The sequence below is a fragment of the Gopherus flavomarginatus genome, chromosome 5 (assembly GCF_025201925.1).
Source record: "Gopherus flavomarginatus isolate rGopFla2 chromosome 5, rGopFla2.mat.asm, whole genome shotgun sequence".
Classification (NCBI taxonomy): Eukaryota; Metazoa; Chordata; order Testudines; family Testudinidae; genus Gopherus; species Gopherus flavomarginatus.
In genome coordinates, this window is record NC_066621.1 from 95,688,611 (window position 1) to 95,711,326 (window position 22,716).

At 40.7% G+C, this 22,716-nt stretch overlaps 2 protein-coding genes across 6 annotated transcripts in view; one reads left to right on the forward strand and one right to left on the reverse strand.

The window, feature by feature from the left end:
- TTBK2 (tau tubulin kinase 2) overlaps positions 1–16,326 on the forward strand; it is a 202,933-nt gene extending 186,607 nt beyond the window's left edge. For all 5 annotated transcript variants that reach the window (XM_050956637.1, XM_050956635.1, XM_050956639.1 and 2 more), the window contains 2 exons: positions 7,673–8,961; positions 10,033–16,326. In XM_050956637.1, the coding sequence (XP_050812594.1) occupies positions 7,673–8,961; positions 10,033–10,501 (1,758 nt within the window). In that variant the 3' untranslated portion in view covers positions 10,502–16,326. The remainder of the gene's footprint in view (positions 1–7,672; positions 8,962–10,032) is intronic.
- The window catches only part of STARD9 (StAR related lipid transfer domain containing 9), a 321,608-nt gene that overhangs the window by 71,972 nt on the left and 226,920 nt on the right, over positions 1–22,716 (reverse strand). The gene's annotated exons all lie outside the window — the stretch shown is intronic.

Consider the following 22,716-nt stretch of genomic DNA (forward strand, 5'->3'; position numbering starts at 1 on the left):
TACTGGAACAGAGTTCAGCTAGCATGGATTCATCTCCCCATATGGCGAGCAGATCTGGTACCTCCCATTCGGTCCATGCTGGAGCTCTTTTGCCATCCTGGGACTCCATCATGGTCACTTCTGCTGGTGAGATCTGATGAGATCTGCACTCACCTGCACCTTGCCACGCTGGCCAAACAGGAAATGAGATTCAAAAGTTGCGGGCCTTTTCCTGTCTACCTGGCCAGTGCATCTGAGTTAAGAGTGCTGTCCATAGCGGTCACAATGGAGCACTCTGGGATAGCTCCTGGAGGCCAATACCGTCGAATTGCATCCACACTACCCCAAATTCGACCCAGCAAGGCCGATTTCAGCACAAATCCCCTCCTCAGAGGTGGAGTAAAGAAATAGATTTAAAGAGCCCTTTAAGTGGAAAAAAAGGGCTTTGTTGTGTGGATGGGTCCAGGCTTAAGTCGAGGTAATGCTGCTAAATTCGACCTAAAATCGTAGTGTAGACCAGGCCTCAGTGGAACTGACATAATTTATATTGGTACAACCAATTTTATATCCACTATAACTGTCTACACTAGAAGGTTTTGCAAGTGTTGCTATACCAGTATAACTATATTGGCAAAAACACTTAGTGTAGAAAAGCCTGATTTACTATATTGATCTTGGGCAGGTTATTTAACAGCTCTCTGTCTCAATTGTACCATCTATAAAATTGGCATAATTATACTTAGCTATCTCACAGGGGATTAAATTTTAATTAATTAGTGACTGAAGAAAGGGGCTATGCAAGTGCAAAGTATTATTATTTATGATTATTTTTTGTGTTTAAACTAGTTATTGTTCTCTTATGTCTGCTAGAGCACAGACGCTGAGATTTCCCTCATCACTGAATCAGACAGGTTGATGATCAATCACAATGAAGTATTTTTATGCCCTTTAGAAGTCCCTCTTCTCCTGTCTCTTTATTTTTTATTCTTAACTCGCAAGTGAGAAGTCTGCCTCCAGCCACCTTGTGGCTACTATCTTGTTTTGTTTTTATTCATGGATTCCAAGCCTGTGTAGCCTTCAGCCTCTTTCCTTGTCTCCTGCATTCATGGCATGAATCAACCAATCATTCTTAGTGGCCTAGACTAGAATGGAGGTTGTGATTCCAGAAGAACTCCCAATGGGCTTCCCATCCTCTTCAGTAATTAGCAGCTGCATCCAAGTTGTTCCACCTGAAAGCTGTGTCTGAGGCTACACAACTCTGCACAGGTCCACTCTGGGTTTTTTGCATCCTCTGCTACCTTAGAATCTCTTTGAAGGTTGGAGAGAAATGTTATCACATTCAGAACAAAATCTCAACTGTCAGCTAAAAGTCTCTCTCAGAAAGACTGAGATTTGGTCAGAAGTATAGTCACCACTATGAAATCGGAGTCGTCCTAGGGAAAAATTGATTCTAAGGGCTCCCTTTATTCTTGTTGGAAGGAAATTTGGATGAAACACTCCCCTTTCACCCTTCAGTTCACAAAATTATGGAAACACTTCACACATCTCTAAACTTCTCAAGGACTTTTCAGGCCAGTGGTTCTCATCACCTAAACTTGATTCAGATGTTATGTCATGCTCTAAGCCTTGCTTGTGGAATCTAATGTCTCACTGCAGAAAAACAAAAGGAGTCAAAACACTAGAAAGATTTTTTGAGTGCTTTAAAGTTTTTTCCATTGCATTTTATTCCTTGCATACTCAGTTCTGCCATCTGCTGGTTGTCAGAGGTATGGCAGGATGAGGACGTTCGGGAGGGTTGGTTTTTTTTAACATCCTTTGCCTGAAAAGTGAGAGAGGCTTTTTCTGTTTTGTTTTGTTGTTTTTTTTTTTCAAGTTGTTAATAACTTTAGTGACTTGATCCATGATTCCCTCTACCTAGCAGCTAACACTCTTATCTTGTTTTCAGTAGCTTGCAGGGCTTTGTAGAGTAAACTGGGGGGAAGTTATAGCTTCCTAAATCAGGAGATTTTTCTAATGAGATTTCAGATGCCAGTCTCTCTGAACTTTCAGATAATAAGGATTCTCTTCCAATCCCAGCTTCCCAGTGTAAGAAATCCCAAATCCTCTTTTGCAGCTAAGAGTCATTATTTTCCATCCAGAAATCTATCATGAAGTATGGACCTAAGAAATCCCTGTTGCCCTTGGTGATCTCAGTAAAGGACTTGTAATAAATGCTTCTGATAATCTGCTTTCCTCAAACCCACAGGCACTGGTGATGGACAGTAAGAAGGAAAGATTTCCAATTGGTTGGCTTATGAATTTCCTCACTGAGTTGTGTTCCGTCCATGGTGTCCCAGATTTATATTCTCAAATTTCTCCAGTTTCCTCCTCTCCCCAAGGGTAGTGGCATGTCACCTTCCTCTTTCTTCAGCCAATAAGGAAGATTTTCTTCAGAGGTGACCCACTTCTTGGAGGTCAGAGCCATCATCTCTGTGCTAAGGGAACAATATTTTCTAGGAATTTGTCAGGTACTTTATAGTCCCCAAAAGAGCTGTGTAGGGGACAGATTTATCTTGGGCCTTAAGCAAAACCAAAATTCAAGATGGAATTCCGCCATTCCACCCTGACTACTAGAGACCAAAAGGATATCCTGCTTCTGTGATGTTAAAAAATAATTCCCTCCACATCCTTATAGTCTCATCTGATCTAATAGGTCTAACATTTCCTCTGAATAATTGGCTTTTTAAAAAATGCATCTCTTCTTTTGGACTGGTGTCAGTTCTGCAATGGGGTATTTAAGACCCACCCTGGGACAGAAGGAGTTAGGAACCAGATGACTCGCCCCTGCCACACCTGCGGAGTTTGCTCTAGCTATTGGAGGAACTTAAAAGGGAGCCAGACAACGCAGAAAGAGGGGGAGGATGGTAGAGGAGGAGAGACCTATCTCATGAGTTCCTGAATAATGATGAAGCTGGAGCCCTGGCTACAGAGAGGTTCTGCTAGCAACAGCTACCCCAGGCCCTACCAGGAAGGGCTAGACTTTCCCTAAGACTAGGGAAACATTTGCTCTAGCTTCTCTAGAGGATTATTGGTAAGGCATTTGACCACACCATGAACCAAGGAAGCAAATGGTAGGAAGTGGCATTGGGAGGCAGCCCTGAAACACTTTGGGGTGCTTGCTATCACTGCCTCTCACAGGAGTCAGAGCCCAGTGAAGAGGGAGAGCCCAGGCTCCCCTACCAACCACCCTGTTTGTGGAGGAGGCATAAACTCCTTCCCATCTTTCCCCCTGCTCTTGGCAAGAAAGAGAGGATAGAGACATTGTAAGCCCTGTGTCAAGGGCATGGCACCCACAGGGGCTTGGAGGTGGGATGAAGACCCTTTCTTTTGTGGGGAAGTTGAACTATATATATTTTGTTGGACTCTGTTACCTTGGAAGGGGGAGAACTCAACTGATGACCAGCTGGAATGGCTGAATCACTTCCTACCAAAAGTGGACCTCCCCAGTGTTGGAGTGATTGCTAGTGAGGGATGCTGGAAACGGAGGAGAGGTGGAACCCAGGGACCAAACAACTATGCAGCACCACTGATAAACCCAGTCCCCATTACAAGCTCCTTTGGATTTTATTAACACCTTGTCTGAAGTTGCAGCTGCCCTCTTCAGGAAAGTCTTCTGCATAATCAGCTATTTAAATCACTTGCATATGTGGATAAAGTCTAAAGCCCAAACTCTGAGGAGAGTCAGTGAGACAATGGGCATTTTTTACTTGGGTTCATGGTGAATCACAAAATGAGTGCTTCCTTTCACTGTGAGCACTTAAGCCATGTGTGTTTGCTGATGAGCTCAAGGAAGGATATTTCCATTCAAGGAGAGAATTGTGCAGCTATAAATCATTTAGCAGTTCTAATTCTATGGTCCTGCTCAGTCACTCAGAGAGCTATTCTCTTCTTTTTCAGCCTGATCGTATCCTGTCACATATTGCTCTTATCTGCTCCAGGGTTCTTCAACAACCAGCACTTCCTGTCTCCTGGGCCTAGGGAGAATATCTGGACTATTCAGTAGTAATCTGAAAGAACATGAAGCTTGCTCTCCTCTGGTGGCAAAACCAATAGGATCTGTTGAAAGGCTTCCCATTTCAAGGACAAAGCAGGCTTCACATCACAGCCAGTGTAGCCTGACAGATGATTCTGTTGACTCAGAGAGTGCGCTCAGAGAGAGACGATTTTCCACATAAACAGACTTGAACTAAGGATGGTTAAAATATCACTGCTGTCCTTTTGGAAATTGATAAAGGAAAGAGTATTCTCATAAAAATAGACAACACAATGATGGTTACCTCTCACAGGGGGCACAACAACCCAAGTCTTCTAAGAGAGTGCCATCTTTCTCTTCAGATAAATGGAAGAGTACTCAGTAAAAGCTCTCTGGATCCCAGGTGACTTGAATTGCCAAGGAGACCGCTTGCTAGGTCAAAAATATCATCAAGGGATTGGTCTCTTAAGATTTCTGTCATCAGCAAAACAAACTATTAAGCTGTTTTCATTACTATGGCATGTATCCATTTCTATGGCCTCTACAGTCTGACACATTTGCCATTCCATGGAACAGCAACCTTGTTTATGACTTCCTCCTATATTGCTTGCTTGGAAAATACTTTAAAATAAAAAGACAGTTCTTCACTGGACCCAATTGATTCTTTTGGCTTTGGAGAGGCCACGTAGGACCTTCTTTACTGATCTTCTGAGTCTCTCAGGTGGCTCAGTTCCCTCTTCTGAATGTGTTGAGGATTTCTGATAAAGTGGGTCAAACTATGCTCCTCTCTCACGAGAGCAGATCCTCCATTGCCTGCTATTTAGTATAGTCTGTTTTCTCAGCATGGTGTAGGGCTAAAGAGTTTCATCCAAGAAGGCCAGGGCCCTATTTATCTTAGACTTCTTTCAAGAGGGTTTTCATAAGAGTTTAGCTCCTAGTTCCTTAGAGGTACAGACATCAGTTCTTAGTGCCTTAAGGAACTCCATGCATGGAGGAGGGGAGGTTCCTTCTTCTAGTATTTTGGGTCCTCACAAAAATCTACTTTCTTTAGTTCCTCCCAGGTCTTGTAGCCCTTTTGAGTTTTAGTCTTATTTAAAAAAATTCTATGAGAGCCTCTGTTGCATCCTTTTTAACATTCTTGTCATTCAGCTTGCACTTCCTGAACCTTAAGGCAGTGGCTTTGTCAGCAATCATCTTTGCTTAAAAGGTAGCTGGGGACAGAAGCTCTATTTCATGCTCCTGCATATTTGATTTAATTTGGACCAGGACATTGTTTGGCCTATCTTTTTCATTTCTAAGAAGAAAATTCTGGCAAAACCTACCATAGGAGGATTCTGAAAATGTACATGACTGAGTTGGATTCTTTTAGAGAGAGTAGATTAATTTTTGGTCCGGCTTGAATGATCTAGAAAAAAACCTCCAAGTGGATCAAAATCCACTTCCAGAGGAGTGTACAGAATAACAGAGATCTCTTCTCTCCTCAGGATTAAATCACCCTCAGCCTGCACAGTTTTTAGGCCTCCTAGATAGAGAGGAGTAAATAAACTTTTATAAAGTGACCAGATGGCTTTTCCTCCACACCTTTACAAAGGTGGGCTGTATGTTCAAGTGAGCAGCTCCAGTTTTCAGACATAGAATACGTAAAGATGTGATCCCTTAGAGAGATCAATCAGAGACAGAGAGGGAATGGGAGAAAGAATTGTCTCATTTTCTTAAGCCTAATGTCCTTTGTTCCTTTTCCTTTACACCCTGAGTGCTTGCTAGGGTATTGCTGTTTAAAATGCAGGATCTGTGCAGTAGTGAACCTAGTCATGGAAAGGCAAATTTTATTCCTGCTTTCTCTTTGCTTTTTGAGATTGGATCAGTACAGCACAAATACCCCCTCCCACCTGAAAGATCCTGGATTTTTCCTTGAATCCTGGAGTAAAAAAACGCTTCTCGCTCAAAAATGGAGATAATGTTTCTTTCATATTAAAGACTCAAACTAAGATAAGAGAAGAAGTGAGGACTGTCCCTTAGGGTGTGAATACTCTTCGGTTTAATAGGTTGTCAACATGCCATTCTGCTTCAGTCAACAAGAACAACCCAGGACTGTGCATATTGATCCAGTCACTGAAAGCAAATTAGCAGGTAAATGAGAAAAAAGTTTATCTCTTGCTGCAGAAGGATTCCAGACATCTGAGTGTGGGTTATCCCTTGCTCCATTGATCCTGGCAAATCCTCTGTAAGAACACTAAAGATACAGCTGAATCAGTCCCATTTGGAAATGCTTAGGATGCCTTCCTTGCTGTGCTACTTCCTGCTTTCTCTCCCTCTGCACTCAGTGAAAACCCCATTTTCTCTGCCCTGAAAGTAACAGGAAAAATGCTTGACTCTCATGCTGTCTGTGGAACTACAAAGAAACAGCTTTGCAAATCACTGCTACTCTGAGACCAGTTACACAGTGCAAGCCAGACCTCCCATTTCTAGCTTGCCCAACCCAGCCTCAAGCCCAAATATGGAACAAAGACCCAAAAGTGAGGCACATTAGAAAATCAGTGTAATAAATCTCAGAAAGATGTGGTAATAATTTCCTTAACATAAATGACACTAATTTCTATAACTTCAGTATCATGATGCAGCATGACTAATGTTCCATATTCTTCCTGTGAATGATTTACATCATCAGTTGGATGTTTGTGTTTGATGATAGTAAGTTTGACTCTATAATAATGGATGTTTGTTACATGGGACTATTAAGAGGATGTACAAAAGGAGTGAGTGTCTCCATGCAGCTGTTGAATTCAGATTCCCCAGCAGGGTGCATGTCACAATCAAATCCCAGTTTGCTTGTTTTTCACAGAAGTAGATTGAATATCACCAGTATTAAATGTGAAATGTGTTCCTGGGACCTAATGGATGAGTTTGATTTTACCAGCCAATGGTGTCACTATGCTAATTATGCTAAACGCCCTTTGAGCTTTCCAGCACTTTAAGACTATTTCTGCAGCAAGTGCCAGTGAATGTCTGTGATATAAAATTGCAGATTTGATGGCAACTGTCATCAGCCTCACCTTCCAGCAGAGGTGAATCCAGGAGGCTTTTGTGGCCAGACTCACATTCCATAATCATTTCCACTGCTGATGAACATTACAAGCTCTGACTATATATGTCTGTACACCATGGTGACTCAGTGGGAACTATCTGCTGCCTTGACCAAAAATCTCATTTCTTTAATCCTAGCCTATGAAATACTATTCATCATCTTCCATCCCTGACTGCAGGGTCTTGTAATTTTTATATAGCTTGTTAAGGATTACTTTTTACTATGAATTGAATGTGTAAAACTTTTATAAAAATACGCAAAATTGTATAAAAATAACAAACAAAACTTAGTTTACTCCTTAGGCTGGCTCTGTTCTCCAGCAGGGTTCTTGGTGAATGTGACCTTTTCAGCAGAGATAATGCTTGTTTTCACATGCCATACATTTTGTCTGAGGATGGTAGAGAATTTTATTTTCTAGTTCTGTAAATCAAATGTCATTTATGAAATTAGCTGTTACTTTTCCAATATGAACATAATGATTGATGGGAACAATAACACTTTGAACATACAGTGTCAAGTCTCCATGTTAAAGAATATGATCTGTATAAGATAATATTCCTATCTTTTTTAATTTTTTCTTTAATTTTCCAATATAGATAACAGTACCCAGACCATCAGTGGCATCCGCCCAATCTGCCTCTGAGAGCTTTCATTATGGCCACCAGCTAGAGAAGAGGGACAGAAACACTCATCCTATGGAACACATTGTGGAATTTTCCTCTCCTAAGGAGACTTTGCCTGGATTGGTAGTGACAGAGGGTGCGCTTCCCACTAGTACTAGCAGAACAGATCTGGTACTTCAGTTAAATCATATCAACCATGAGGTGCTTGAGAGGGAATGGCACGTCAAAGAATGTGTCAGACTCGCAGACTGTGGCCAAAAGGACCTACCTGAACAATGTAGCAGTAGGGAGGAAGAAAAAGAACCTGGAAATCTCGCTATAGAAACTGAAGAAGTAAGGCTTCCAGTGGTTTCAGAGGATGCCATAAAAATGTCTCACAAAGGGCAGAGTTCTTCTCCACCAGGGAGCTCAAAATTTGTGGAAGGGAAACCTCCAGCTGCTATTGAATCTGCTGATGAATCACAGCCAAGGACTTCCTGCTTGGTGCTAAATTCAGATGCAAACTATGAGGTACTGAAGTCAGCAGCAGCTGAGATATCAGAGGTTTCACCATCAAGAGTCATAGACCTATTTGCTGATAGACAGAAAAGTCAAATAGTAGTCGTGCAGGAAAATGGTTTCCATGATAATGAAGAAATTGATCATAGTGAAGACTTGGAATGCCACCAGATGGACCTTTCTACATTTTTTCAGCAGGAGGGCAAAAGAGAGAAAAATATCCCCAGAAATGGAGAGCTGTTTCATTGTATGTCCGAGAATGAGAGTTCTCATCAATGTAAGAAAGACTTAGTTAAGTCACCCTTTGTAGTCAGACAAAGTCGCATACCAGTTTTAGCACAAGAAATAGACTTGACATCAGAATCCACTTCTCCTGTTTCAGCAAAGGAAAAGCTTCTCCTAAAGAAGGCCCATCAGACAGATTTGGTCCGGCTTCTTGTGGAAAAGAGACAGCTCAAGACTTTCCTTGGTGACCTCTCAAGTGCCTCTGACAAGTCACTGGAGGACAAAGTGGCTGCTGCTCCTGTACCGTTTTCAGAGGATGAAATCTTATCCTCCTTTTCCAGAGTGACACTGGACTCTCATTTGGGCAAACAATCTGAGGATGGCTCTTTGTCACCAAGTAGCTCTCAGTCCAGAAAGAGCAAGATTCCAAGGCTAGTATCCTGGGCTACAACTGATCAAGTCCCCAGTTCAACCTCAGCTCAATTCTTTCCTCGTCCACCCCCGGGAAAACCACCAACTAGGCCTGGGGTAGAAGCCAGGTAATACAGATGAACTAGAAATACATATTTTATTTTAAAATAGCTTTGATCTAGCTTGCAAAGAGTATCGTGTGATTGTCCAAAACGTCGGTCATTTGTAAACCGATTTCTTTTTAAAAATCCTGGATTTGAGTTATCTGACCACAAGAAAGCATTTGAGAAATATCTTAACTGTTTTTTAAAAAGCTTTAGGTTTAACACGTCAGTTAGATATTAATAATATCTTGAAGTGTTACGGAAGAATGTGACAGCCTTCCAGTGAACTCTCCAATAGATACAGATTTAGCCAGAATTTTCAAACCCAGTTTCTTAAAGTTATAGCTATATTTAGACACTTAAATAAAAACGACCTGATTCTCAAAAGTGCTGAACACTCACAAAACCTATTACCAAACAAAGCACTCTTATTTAGAAGCCTAACAGTTTGAAAATTTTGATGAACAATATTAGACATAATTGGTTAGGATCAAATCATGACTGATTATGCACAGGAATGAAAAGGAGCACAGAGAGAATTCCAGAAGCTCTTCTTCACCCCTGGACATCTATGCATGGGCAGCCATAATCCTGTTCTGTGTATGAGTAGACTACAAGTATAACAAGAGTGTAAGTGTCACCAGTGATGCAATACCCTCTGAAGGAAGGTGTAGTAGGATTACTTTGCCCTCTTCCACACTGACAGACTGCAGCCACAGTGGTAGACAGGGACTGTACGCTACCCTTCCAAAAAAGGAGTTGATAAGCACCGCCCTTCAGTATGCTCCTTCCAGTATTATCGGCAAAATAAGTATGCATGTATGCACTTTGACACCTCTGTCTAGTACTTATAAAGACATTCTTGTTATGTGTTGGGGCTTACACAAACATGGGTACTGTATCCGTTTGAACTGGACACAAACTAAAACCCTAGATCCAGATACCTCTGAACTTTAGGTTAATTCAGATCCAGATATGAACTCTGCAGCTAAGGCCCATCTCTAATTTCTACTTATATTATGTTTGTATATATTCATTGTAATGGACAAAGCACAATAAAATGGTGGAAATAATCTCTCTTCATTTCTTTTTAAGATTACGCAGGTACAGAGTTCTAGGGAGCAGCAACTCAGACTCAGACCTTATCTCTCGTCTGGCTCAAATCCTTCAGAATGGATCTCAAAAGCCAAGGAGCTCCACCCAGTGTAAGAGTCCAGGATCACCACATAGCCCAAAAACGCCCCCTAAAAGCCCTGTCATCCCTCGACGCAGCCCCAGTGCTTCCCCTCGGAGCTCTTCCTTACCCCGTACAGCCAGTTCTTCACCATCCCGGGCTGGACGGCCCCACCATGACCAGAAGAGTTCATCCTCACACCTTGGGAGGAGTAAATCGCCTCCTAGCCATTCAGGCTCCTCATCCTCTAGGAGGTCCTGCCAACAAGAGCACTTCTGCAGCAAACCAAGCAAGAATGGTCTAAAAGGATCCAACAGCTCCTGCCACCACTCCCCAAACACTAAAACCCCCACAGGAAAGAGCAAATCTGCTAGTAAACTTAGCAGATAGGAACTGAGCCTTGACAGGTGTAAAAGCCTTCTTGTAATTTGATGCATGTTGTGTCTATGTACTGTGTATTTAAACAAAAAACAAAAAAACCCAAAAAACAAAACAAAAAAATCAGTATTGAATCCTTGCTTTCAAAAGAGAGAAAATATATGATAAATTATTTGACAAGTCCATAGTGTGTAAATGAGTGGGCAGGCATTGCCTAAAGACAGGCAGCAAGCAGATCAGGGAGGGTGGTAGAGGCCAGATAAGGACAGACAAAGATGTGTGGAACATTTGAAGTTAAAATGATCTCTAAGGTGAGTGTTTTAATAGGGTTTTTTATTTATTTATGGTTTTTATGTTGTGTACTTAGATTAAGGCCTTTCTCAAAGAATATGTAATAGAACGTGAAACATCCAGTTTTATTTCCACAATGATACCACCACCACCTCTGAGACAGGAACTGCTCAGGCATTTATTTGTAGAATTTTAAATAAGCACATTATTTGGAAGATATTTCTAATTTGTGAGTCTTTTCAGTGTCAGGCTGTGAACATCTCTTTCTGTGTCATTCAGTGTCCATCCCATCCCCCCCTCCTCCCCAATGGCACAGATTCCCGTATCTAAAAAAAAATTATACACTTCACCTGTATACTGATGACAATTTAAAAATAAGTTTTAACGTTTTCTGAGTTTTATAGTGTTATTTTGCAGGGCATTTGTCTTTTGTTAGTATTCAAGAACCTTTAAACATCAATCATGTTGATTTTTTCCTTCTTAATCCATGGTTCTCCTCTCCAGGCCTGTATTATGTACATTCTGGAGACAGTCATTCCAATCTGAGTTATGGGAGAAAAAAGGAAGAGTCTTCAGGCTGGAGGGTTGTTGCAGACTTACCATATACTGCTGTGTGTATTTTGGTCAGAAGTATGTAAACCTGTTTGTCTGAGTGCAAAAGAGAGCCTTTGTTACAACAATCATTTTCCTATTAGCTATGGACTACTTAAACCTTTATTGACCTTATTCACAATGATGCTGTCTTGACATTAAACCCAAGATAGTGAAGCTGAGAAGGAGTAGAGAGAACTACAAACTCAGATTCATTTTTTACCTTGGAATTTAGGTTAAGTCTAGAAGATGGACTGTATGTATGTTCTCCGTGCTGAAAGGTGAGTGCAGAGCCTGTACACTTGCTAGGTTATAGATAAGAGGAATAAAGCCCTTCACTCCCACTTCCTACAGAATCGGAATGAGAATATTTGGCAATATAACCAGAAAGAAGAAAAAAAATATCAGAAAATTTATCTGTTGGGATTTTTGTCTTCCCTTTTGACCAAATGTCTCTTAGGAAAGCCAGACCCCTTCACTGTGAATAAAGTCCATGGTGCCTAGTTTCCCCAAACAAGTTCCTTTAGTACTCACTTAATATGCTGTAGAGGATCATTGTAGGACACTTTAGGGATATGGCAACTTTTACTGTGTTCAGAAATGGATAGTGGATCAGAATAGTTTAAAACACGGGAATACAAGTCTGAAAGGGATACATTAGCATCCCGAATACTACCTGTCCCAGGGGTGCTGGATATGTGGAAGCACTGTCAGTTACTGATCTGCTTGCTGTAGTTGTATGCCTTCCTAGCCAGCATCTGTGCTTTTTATTTAACCTCTATTTGCTGCCAAACTAGTACCTTTGAATTGAAAAGGAAATATTTCCTCTCTCAGCTAACACATTTCTGATGCTGCATCACAGCTGCCCTGAAGCGGCACTGAATTTCACTTGTTCTGTCAGAATGTGTTGGGATTTTCTTCTTCCTCCTGTGTATACTGTTTTCCATAAGTAATGTAGCACAGTATGGAACCTTAGTTTAATTCAGGTTTCAAGCACTGCAGTGGAATGCAAAAGGTAGGGCATACCTGCTCTTTCTGAAGAAACTATACCATTGGAAACGCTTATTCCTGTGTATTATATTGTATTATAGGTACTATACTAATGATTGCATGTCCTCATGGTAAATTATATAATATAAATATTTATAAATATATATATATACATATGCTTATATAAATTCACTTACTCTTTCTCATTCTCCATTTGTAATTTATGATGCAATTCTTTTTCTGTTGCGTGTCTGAATACTCTTGGCGTTGCATCTCTCATTTCCTGAAAATAGTTTCCTGGCATCCACAAAGTCAAGTAGCCTTCATGCCTCAGTACAGGGATGAAGGGTTGGTGATGTGTCAGCAAGCCAGTGTTTTGTGTCTCAGCCTTTTCCTTTTATTTATATTTTTTGTGTGTTTGTCTGTTTGCGTGTGAAACAGGAGCACAGACTCAGAGGTACTGTATCTTTGATTATAAGATAGGATTTGTAATTACTGTTTTTTCATTTCACAATGTACATTTTTAAGCTGCAACATTGCTCATGATACAGTAGCAGTGACAGTTAATAAATACCTAATAGATGACTATGACAAAAAAAAATCAAACCCCATCTTTTCTTTTTTGATTTCCTTACCTGTCACCTTGCAGTATACACTAACAAGAGTTGGATCCCATTGTAGACATCTCTCCCCAAGGCTCTGCTGATACTGTCTCTTAAGGCATTGTGGCAGCTTATGATAATTTTTCATTCTCAATTTTCTGAGGAGCATTCGCTTTGGTCTTTGAGTTTGTCCTATATGAGTGAGGTGTATGGGAGTTTTGGTATTAACTTCAGTGGGGGCAGGTTTGGGCTCTGTGCCCTTCCCCTGAAATATTGAAAATAAAGTATTTACATTTTCTCCCTGATACAACAGGATCCAGAACCAGGTAATCACTGTTATTGTAAGAATAGTTTGTTTTACGGGTGAGGGGAGACATAAAACTCAAGATATTTTCCTTCTCTCTGCCAGAGTAAAATATATCCATATTGTTCAATATTACGTACTAATGAATAAAAGAGAGAACATTGATCTTGTAGAAATATATTACTATTTGCACTTTTTGCCAATACAAAGAGAGGAACTACATCAGAATGGGGGAAAGCACAAAGAAGAGGATGGTGCTTTTGGCATTTTCAGTGCAATGATGGTAAAAGAACTTTATGTCCCTGGTAGTGGCTTACTGCCACAGATTTTGTAGCTGGTTAGAAATAGAAGCAACTTTATGTTTATGGATAGGTCAAGATTACAGCCTCTCGTACTTTTCTTCCTACTTTTACTTTGTTGGTTATATAACTCCTCCCCCGTGAAGGTAACACAATTGAGTATTATGAACTAAACTATCAGCAAATGTAGCTATATAGTAATCAAGCCCTGTGTAATTGCCATCCTTGTAATATTTCTAGAAGGGCCTCTGTAATCATCAGTGACCCTATAAAGAATAAATCCCAGCAGTGTAAATATATAAATTATTATACATTTAATTCGTTATTTAAAGCACCAAAGGACAATGGCCCTGTGTAAAGTCTAAGTAAATGGCTTTGTGCAGGGAAGCTCTGCCATGCTTAGAAAAGGGAGAATCTTCCCCAGGGCCCAGAGAAGCTGCAGCCATTCTGCATGGTTAGCAGAAGCTTCCCCTTACTCTAAGGTTAGTTCATGGACCCACTGGCTATACCCTCCTTCAATCCTAATCTCCATTTCTATGGAGAGAACTGCCATGCAGCCAAGACTTACAGGGCTTTCAGATTCCTCCTGCACAGTTCCTCTTCAGTATTCTCCATGTGTTCTGAAACTGTGGCAGTTCCATTGCTTTCGGGGGGCTTTTGTGGCCAAGTGGGGGAAGTTGGGAAAGGGGCAGAATTTCCCCCTGCCTAAATGACTGCCAAGCCCTCCAGAGCATTTTTTCACAGCTGTCAGTATGGATCCCTTAATGTATTAAATGAAATAAAATCCAGCATTTGATATTTCACTTCCAAATAACAGATTTTTGAGCTGCTATTTTGCAGTGAGCTTAGTTTGTATTTTTTTAAAATGTATCTTAGTATTGGCAAAACCTTTTCAGGGTACACTGACTGACTATATTAACTATAGGCAGAATCCAGCTCCTGACTTAATGACTTATGCGACATGCTGGAGTTGGCAGAGAAAAGGATGCTAAGCATACATCTGCCACTAGAGCAGGGCAGGGTGGATTAGGGTGGGAATAGGTAACATGCTGCTAGGTGAACTGTGCTACTGCTCTGAAAAAGGAGTCATACTTAGCCCCAGCTACTAGTATATATGTTAGCTGGCTGGGTGAGTGTGGCGGGGCAGGGCATTCCCTGTAGCTGGTAAGCATATCCTCTCTGGGAACTACAAAGCAAAATCCTGTCTTGATGTTTGCATGGGTGAGAAACAAGCTCCCTATGCCCTCACCTCACAGAATACTCATGAAGCACAGGGCTCTATCTTGTCCTATATGTTTAAAAGTGGGCTGATGGGCTTTTCATCTTTCAAGGCCTGAGTTCTGAGAGCTCCATTCCATGCATTGCTGGGGCGTTTGTGATCATTAACTATAGCAAGAGAAACACTGAAGTTGGTCTTTAAAAGTAGTTCCATTCACCTTCCATTTTTTGGATAAAAGTGTGGAAACTACCTTAGCTATTGCCTCCTCTTTGTTAGAATTCAGCTGCCAGAACTAGCTGAGGCCCACTGTACTTTCATTTAGTTTGACCTCCTCCTTGAACTACCCTTACTTATCCCTGGCGTAATTGCCACACCGCCCCCCTTCCAAATCAGGCATAATTTGGGCAAAATGCCCATGCTCCCTATAACTGCAGTAGCATTTGTGGCAGTGACTGAACTGTAATGTGCTATAAAACCATATTCTTCTCTCCCTCCCTAAAGTAGAACTTAGGCAATGTCTGACTTATACTACAGTCTCCCTGACTGCCAGCAAGTGACCTTTTCCATAACGAATTGTACATTTTCCCCAGAACTCTGAAGGACATGAATTCTAGTAGCAATATCAACATGAGAATGAAGAGCTGCCAGAGGGTAATTATTTCAATCTCTTAAAAATGAGTTAGTGGCAAAGAACTGATGCATACCTCCCGCTACTGTTTGATACAATGATTTTTTCTTTGTTTCACCTAAAATATTTTTGCACATTTCATTTCGGTGACAAAATGAACCTTCCAAAAATGAATGGGAGGAATGAGTCGCAATCACAGTCCAATTGACTTCTGGTCATTCGGGTATAAAATAATTATTTGCTTTCTTATGGGCCTGGTCCTGTGAGTTGCTGAATGCCAACTCCTGTTGACTTCTGTTAGAGTTGAGGATGCTCAGCAGCTTGCAGAATTAGGCTCATAAAGTATACACCATCATTCCAAATGTCTTTTGGTTCATCTATGCTTCCACTGTAACACAGTCAGGGGACCTGGTTACAATATTGATAAAAGCTGTAGTATTTAACCATGTCCCTGTGTTTAACTGTTAAAAGCTATGGATGGCCCTTACTGTTAATGGAGCTTTCAGTACAATGCCTAATCCTTTCATGTATCTCTTTGGTGCAAATGCAAGGAAACTAGACAGTGAACAAATGAATCTTAAGGAATACTTAAGTCACCACAATATACATAAACACCCAATCTGTACTTTTCTGGCCTCCCACCTGAACTCCCCTTCCCCTGAAACACAAACACACAAATCTCTTTGGGAAAAATAAATTAAATAAGGGGGAACTTGGATTGTGTAGTGACTCGTACTACCTGGGTTTCCTGTAGGACGCTGTCTAAAGCAGAGGAGTTTGTATAATCACAAATAACAGCAGGCTCTATAGTCTGATGCTTTAAATCATTTGTCTTTATTTAATAGAGTCAGATATCCCTTTAAGACAAAAATATATAGAAGTTTATTATATCTAGGTACTGTATGTTAACTTAGTGGCTACTCCATTCAAGTTTTGTTTTATATTTTGACTTTCATTCCATCCATTGTCACTAATAGTGTCTCTTAAGAGTAACAATGACAAACCTCTAGTACTTGCAATCTTTCCTGTATAGTATAGCTGTTTTTTGTCAGCCAGTCACTTTCCAAGATGCTCAGCATGCATGCCAGAAAATCATGGGAATGACTTTCTCCCTTTGCAAAAGTTGTTCATTGAGGGGAAAATTATATTCAGAAATTAGTATGTGGCTGATGTATAAAGCTAGCACACGAGAGTGTTCTGAACTGCAAGGCTCAGATATTGACCTGAACGTTCTCAAAGATTCATGGTATCTGGAGCCTCTGTTTTGGTTCAGGGTCCATCTCTCATTAGTGCTAGAGACTGTGCAGTGCAAAACTTGAGCTTGAATATAACAAAGGCTTTAACCGAAATGCTGAAATAAAGAAGCCCTGCTTATATACAAATGGGTATATGATGATTCAAATGTTTTGCTTCTTAGGCCTTCATCAATATCCTTATCCAGTGCAAATGTTGGCTTATATGATCTATAAGTTTTACTGTCTACTACTTCCATTCCTCCTGCATATGGGTAACTTAGATTTTGGGCTGGTCCAGCCATTTTCATGCAAGTGAAACTCTCATTGAAGTCAGTGGAAGTTTTGCCTGTGTGTGGACTGAAGGAATGGGTCCACCGTGAGGATATTTACCGTTGCTGGTTATTTTATTTGGAAAATGAATGTGATGTGGCCACCATGCAGACCTGTGTCCCCTCCTAGTTTATTATAGCAACTGCTGTGACCAGGGGTATAGAGCACATGGTCTCGAAAGCAATATCATAAACAGGCTGCCCATAAGAAGTGTTGACCATCCACAACTCTCAAAAGGAATTTAACTACCTCCAATGGGAGTTGCAGGTGTTAGCCTCCTTTCAGGATCAGTTCATCTGTGAACTGGCCAGTGTACAGGGTGCTCTAACAGCAGGACAGTTTGCATCTTCCCCCAAAGATACAATGTTGATGGGCCTTGTCTTCCCATGTATGGAGAATGGGAGTCATTTGGGGTCTCAAACCCCTATCTACTGCATGGCAGAGTAAGGTCATGATAATTTGACACTGGAGAAGTCAGCCTTTTTTTAAAAAAGCTGTTTCATACCCCCTGTGCCTCCACCTGCCTGAAAGAATCCCAGAAGTAGGTTGCTTGGAAATCTTCCCTGGCCAGAGCAAGGTTCCAAAGTCTTCCTCTGATTTCCCCCTTGAATTAGCCCAGACACAAGCTGTTATGATTTTCAACTGCTTTCCCACAAGTATCAAGTCCAATAAATAAAGGAAATCACCAGCAGTGCTTAGGCACAAGTAGTGAACTTCTGAATCTGTGAACCGTTGGCTGCTAATCTAAAATCTTGGAGCAATACCACAAAGAAATGAAAATCTGTAAATCAACTAAAGATAGAATGTTCAGTGAATCCAATAAGAAGACATTTAACAACTCAAGATTTAGTCTATGGTATAATTCATTTATGTTTTTCCCAGAGTTTATTAGTTACCATTTTGAGAGGCAATTGTTGAGTCCTCCAGACTCTCTTGCCCTGTACTTGTCCCCGTTTCTCCTCGCACCCCCAACCCCCCACCCGTGAAATCTTGTAAGCCATTTTTTTTCTTTTTGCTCAGGCATCCAAGAACATAAGTTTTGGCAGAACAGCTAATATCCTTGTAACAGTCATTTGTATATAAAGGTGTAATTATTTATTTTTTTCCCATTTGTACCATATCAAGGCTTTGTACAATGTTTTATGTTCTGTTTTCAAATTATTTTATATTTTATTTTTATAAACTGGTTCTAAATAAAATATTCATTCAGCATGCAAAACTGCAATCGTTGACTGCCTATGAATGATGAGTTTACTGTTTATAAAGCTCCTAACCAATTATTTTTATAGCCTATTTCTTGACTGTTATAACTCTGAACTTATAAATGGAGAGAAGCAGCACCAATTATGTTATGACATACTTTTTTGTTACTTAGAAAGTACACAGTGGAAATGTTGGTCCTAGAGCAAGCAACAGTGAGATGTTCATGTTGCAAACTGGAGTAGTTGAACCAAAGAGCTCCTACTGATTCAGCAGCCTCATACTCCTTATTACAGTGGAAAGGGTAGACACTTTAGCTTTGCTCTATTTCTTGCCCCACTCCTTCCATCCAACCAAGCAATGATTCTGCTACAGGTCAGGTTCAGTGTAGTAAAAATATAGCAGATTCCAAATATGACATTCTGAGGCCTGGTCTACACTAGGAAGTTAGGTCAATATAACTGTCATTCAGAGGTGTGAATAATCCACACCCCTGGGCGACACAGTTAAACCGACCTAACCACCAGTGTAGATGGTGCTAGGTTGATAGGAGAATTCTTCTGTTGACCTAGCTACTGCCTCTCATGGAGATGGATTACCTATGCCATCAGGAGAACCCCTCCCATCACTGTAGGTAGTGTCTTCATTGAAGCGCTACAGTGGCATAACTGCAGTGGTACAGCTGTGTTGCTGAAGCAGTTTATGTGTAGACACAACAGTCCCCTTGTTTATCTTCCCTCCAGTCAAAACGATCTCTCTGGTCAGTGTTCATAGAGTGATGTCAATTATTCTCCGTAAGATAGCTGGCTCCGTAAGATGGTCCTGGCCTTGCAGCCCCATGAGGAGACCAGCCTCATTTGTGTACAATATATCTAAGATGCAGCAATTAGGGAAGTGAAGGAAATAAGGCTCTTGTAGAATCCAGACAATTTTCAGTAACAGTGTTACGAAGTCACAGGTTGGTCTAATTAATGTTACTTCTGTTATTCAGAGAAGATTTTCCTCCTTTCATCTCTCTCTGGTAAAACAGGTGCAGATAGGCTTAATTCAGTTATTATATTTACCAGTAACATATGTGCATTTCTCATTCCCTATATGCTATATGTCTGGTTTGTTACATGGCAAAATGGAATATTTTTGAAGTCCACAGCAGCAGGGAACAATTCCAATCAGCGCTATTACAGCTATAATACCACCTATGTATGCTATGCCAGTGCTATGCTAGGTAATGGTAACAAAAATTAAGAGGCCAGTCCTGACCCCATTAAAATCAATAGTAATACTCCACTGGCTTCCACAGTAGCTGGAACAGGCCCTCACCTATTTTCTTCAATGCAAATAATCTCAAGCCACTTTACACGATAGGAAGCATATATCCGGAATTCATTTACACTAATAATCCCAGAAAATGATGTCTTGGTTTAAAAGCAGGAAGGAATTTAGTGGCATGCTTCAGGAGGGAGAAGTTTCCCAGGCAGGCCTGCTAAAAGGAAAATCTTGGATGTTGTGTATTAGATCAGATGAGTACATAAAGGAATGACTGCTCAGGCATATGATGATAGGTCAAAATAGCAATTCTATACACTCTGTACTGGAGCCAATTTACAGATCTTTCACTGCTCAAAAACTTGGTTTAAAAGTGGATCATATCACAAGTGAAGGTGTTTGGTCTTAATCTGACCCCTGATTAATGTAAGTAAATGACATAACTACTATAGTGTCTCTCAGTATGCCTTGGTCATGATCACACTGGAGGTACTTGTCCACCTACTGTTCCTAGAGTCTCAGAAATTCCACAGCACTTGTTCTACAAACATTAGCTGCTTCTGAATTGAAAAATCCAATTGCTCATAGCAGGGACTTAAACTTCAGGGTGATAAAGGCTCAAGCTAGGCTCTACCAAGCAATGTTGCCACAGAGCAAATGCAGCAATTCAACAATTGGAGAAATGGCCTCAAAAGAATGTTGAACAGTGAAGAAGTGGCTGCTGTAGTCTGGACAAGTTGGCAGTCACTGCCCAGAATGATTAGGTGAGCTTTAGAGCACAACATTTCACTAATCTAACAATGCTACAGAAGCATTAATCACTACTTGTCCTAAAAGAACAGAAGAGAGGCGAAGGCTGCTTTTCAGTTAAAGGAAATACAACTTGATGAAGCCCACATCTCAATGAATGGAATCTGAATATGTGAACCCCCAGCATGTTGATACGTGCACATCAGGCAAACAGGAATCCTATGCTATTCCCAAGCAATAGGAAGCTTTTAATATCACAGGCCTCAGAAACTAGTTTTGGACTGGGTCAGTTTAAGAAAACCTGGTAAGTGATTAGTAAAATAGTTGTACCAATCACCTGCAGCAACTGCTTTTGCGAAGTAAAACTTCTCAGAAGCCAGACTATCCCTTCATAGAAGGCACCTAGAGTGTATTAACCCCCATTGTAAATGTACTGTATGCTTGTGTTACAGTATAATTGTGCATACTGTACACAGACTAGGGCAATGAGGAAGAACACATCCCAGCAATACTACTACTGCAGGTTTGCTTTTAATTAGGGAGCAGGTGCTAGATTAAAAATATATATATACATGCGCTGAAGTTAATATAAAGGAGAATAAAAGGGAATCTTTTCATCAGAAGTAAAGGGAAACTAATGAGCTGAAGAAAGTAACGCAATAGTTTCCAAAGGTGATGACAAAAGAACCTTACTTTTGCATTTGTGATCCTAGCATCTAATACTGATAGAATACCTCTAAGCTCCAAAGTCTAAACTACTTCAACCATGGTGCCAGCAGGTAGCACACATCTTTGTGCTGGTGTAGGGTAACAGTCCATCCTTGTCTCAACCTTTGGTTTCTTTCCTTCTGCTGTAGAAAGTGAAGTGACTGCTAACAGTAACTATTGTGGGGGGACAGAAGGTTAGCTAAGTCCCCCTCTCCCCCTTCTGTATAATACTAGCTGGAAAAAATGTCGATGGGAGTATTTAATTTTGACACTGTATGCTCTTGCCGATTTTTAATTTTTCAGATATTTCCTTTCAGTCATCTGGATAGTTTGTTTGAGATTCGTTCTTCAGCAATTCCTGCCTGACGAGCTGCCAACTAAAATCACAGAGCTCTCAACATGATCAGGCCTCCTTCTACATAGCTAGTCCCAAATGCTGGTTGTGGGAACTCTGTACAGGCTATGCGACTGAGATTTGCTCAACTTGCTCACCTGGAGTTGAAGTTTCACAGTCTATAATAAGGGGATGTTATTTTGGAGCCCGAGGAAAAATCCTTGCACCACTCCCAACTGCTGGAAGCTGTTGATATCCTCTCAGCTTTATCATAGTTTAAAGCAAATGGCTTCATCATTTCCTCAGGATTAACAGAAAGGTATCTCCTTAAAGTGCAGTACTACTGTCACAACTGATTGTAAAAACGATGTCTTAACAGAGCCACATGCTTTCTCAGCTAGGAGTGGAGAGAGCTGGACTCTGGGTATGTGTACAGAGCAGGCATATGTACAAGTCACAATTAATTTAAGAAGAGGTGTTAAATAGCAATAGTTTTCCCTATTTTGATATTCAAACTAAATACATTGTTATTTGCATTTAGTTTGAATATCAGTCGAAGTAATGGCTCTCCTTGGCTCTTATTTGCTCCTGTGGTGGCATTTAGGAATTGTTTTCTCCTCTGACTCTCCTTGCCCCCATCCTTTCTCTTCCCTCAGAATGTAGTATGGAACTATCTTTTTCTTCTATGTTTGTACAGTGCCTAGCACAATGTGGTCCTGATCCATGACTGGGGTTCCTAAGTGCTATGATATAATGATAAGGGAATGGAAGATCTTCTATCACTTCCACCCAAACATAGGCCCAGCAGATGGAACTCTTTCAAGAGCCAGGAGAGAGCACTTGCTCTTCCCCAACCTAAGCCCAACCTTAACTAGTATACTCTGAGAAGTAAGTCTACTGTCAGTTCTGGACAATATAGGACAGGGGTTTCTTTTCTACCTCTTTCAAACAGTGTGACCTTTGTCCTCAGAAAGCATGCTGGCTCTGTTGAAGACAGAACCTGGTGCTAAGTTATACCAGCAAAGATTGTTCCATATTGAGAGCAGGCATCACTCACTAGAAATGATTTTTTTTGTTATATTTCTCTTTTTTAAAATTATATGACAGATAGCCTCCACTTTCATTGCAGTTAAGCAAAATGCTTCTGCAGGGAACGTGCATCTGAAGAGCTGGAAATGAACAGTGACCAGATGGCTCAATGCTGGATGAAATCTGAGCAGCACATTCATGGATCAGCAGCTCTGTGGCCTAGTTCTACCCTGTCCCCCCAGGAGGTGAAGTTGCCAAACCCTTGTGATACCTTGCACAGTTCAGATTTTTTTAAAGTCTTTTTAAAAAAAAATAAAAATAGCAGATACTAAACTTAAAGTCAACTATTTTTTCGGTTGGATTTTAAAAAAATACATACCTTGCGTAACTAACAGATTCTGCTTCGGTTATTCAATAACTGTAACATTACCTTTGCACCCCACTCCATCAT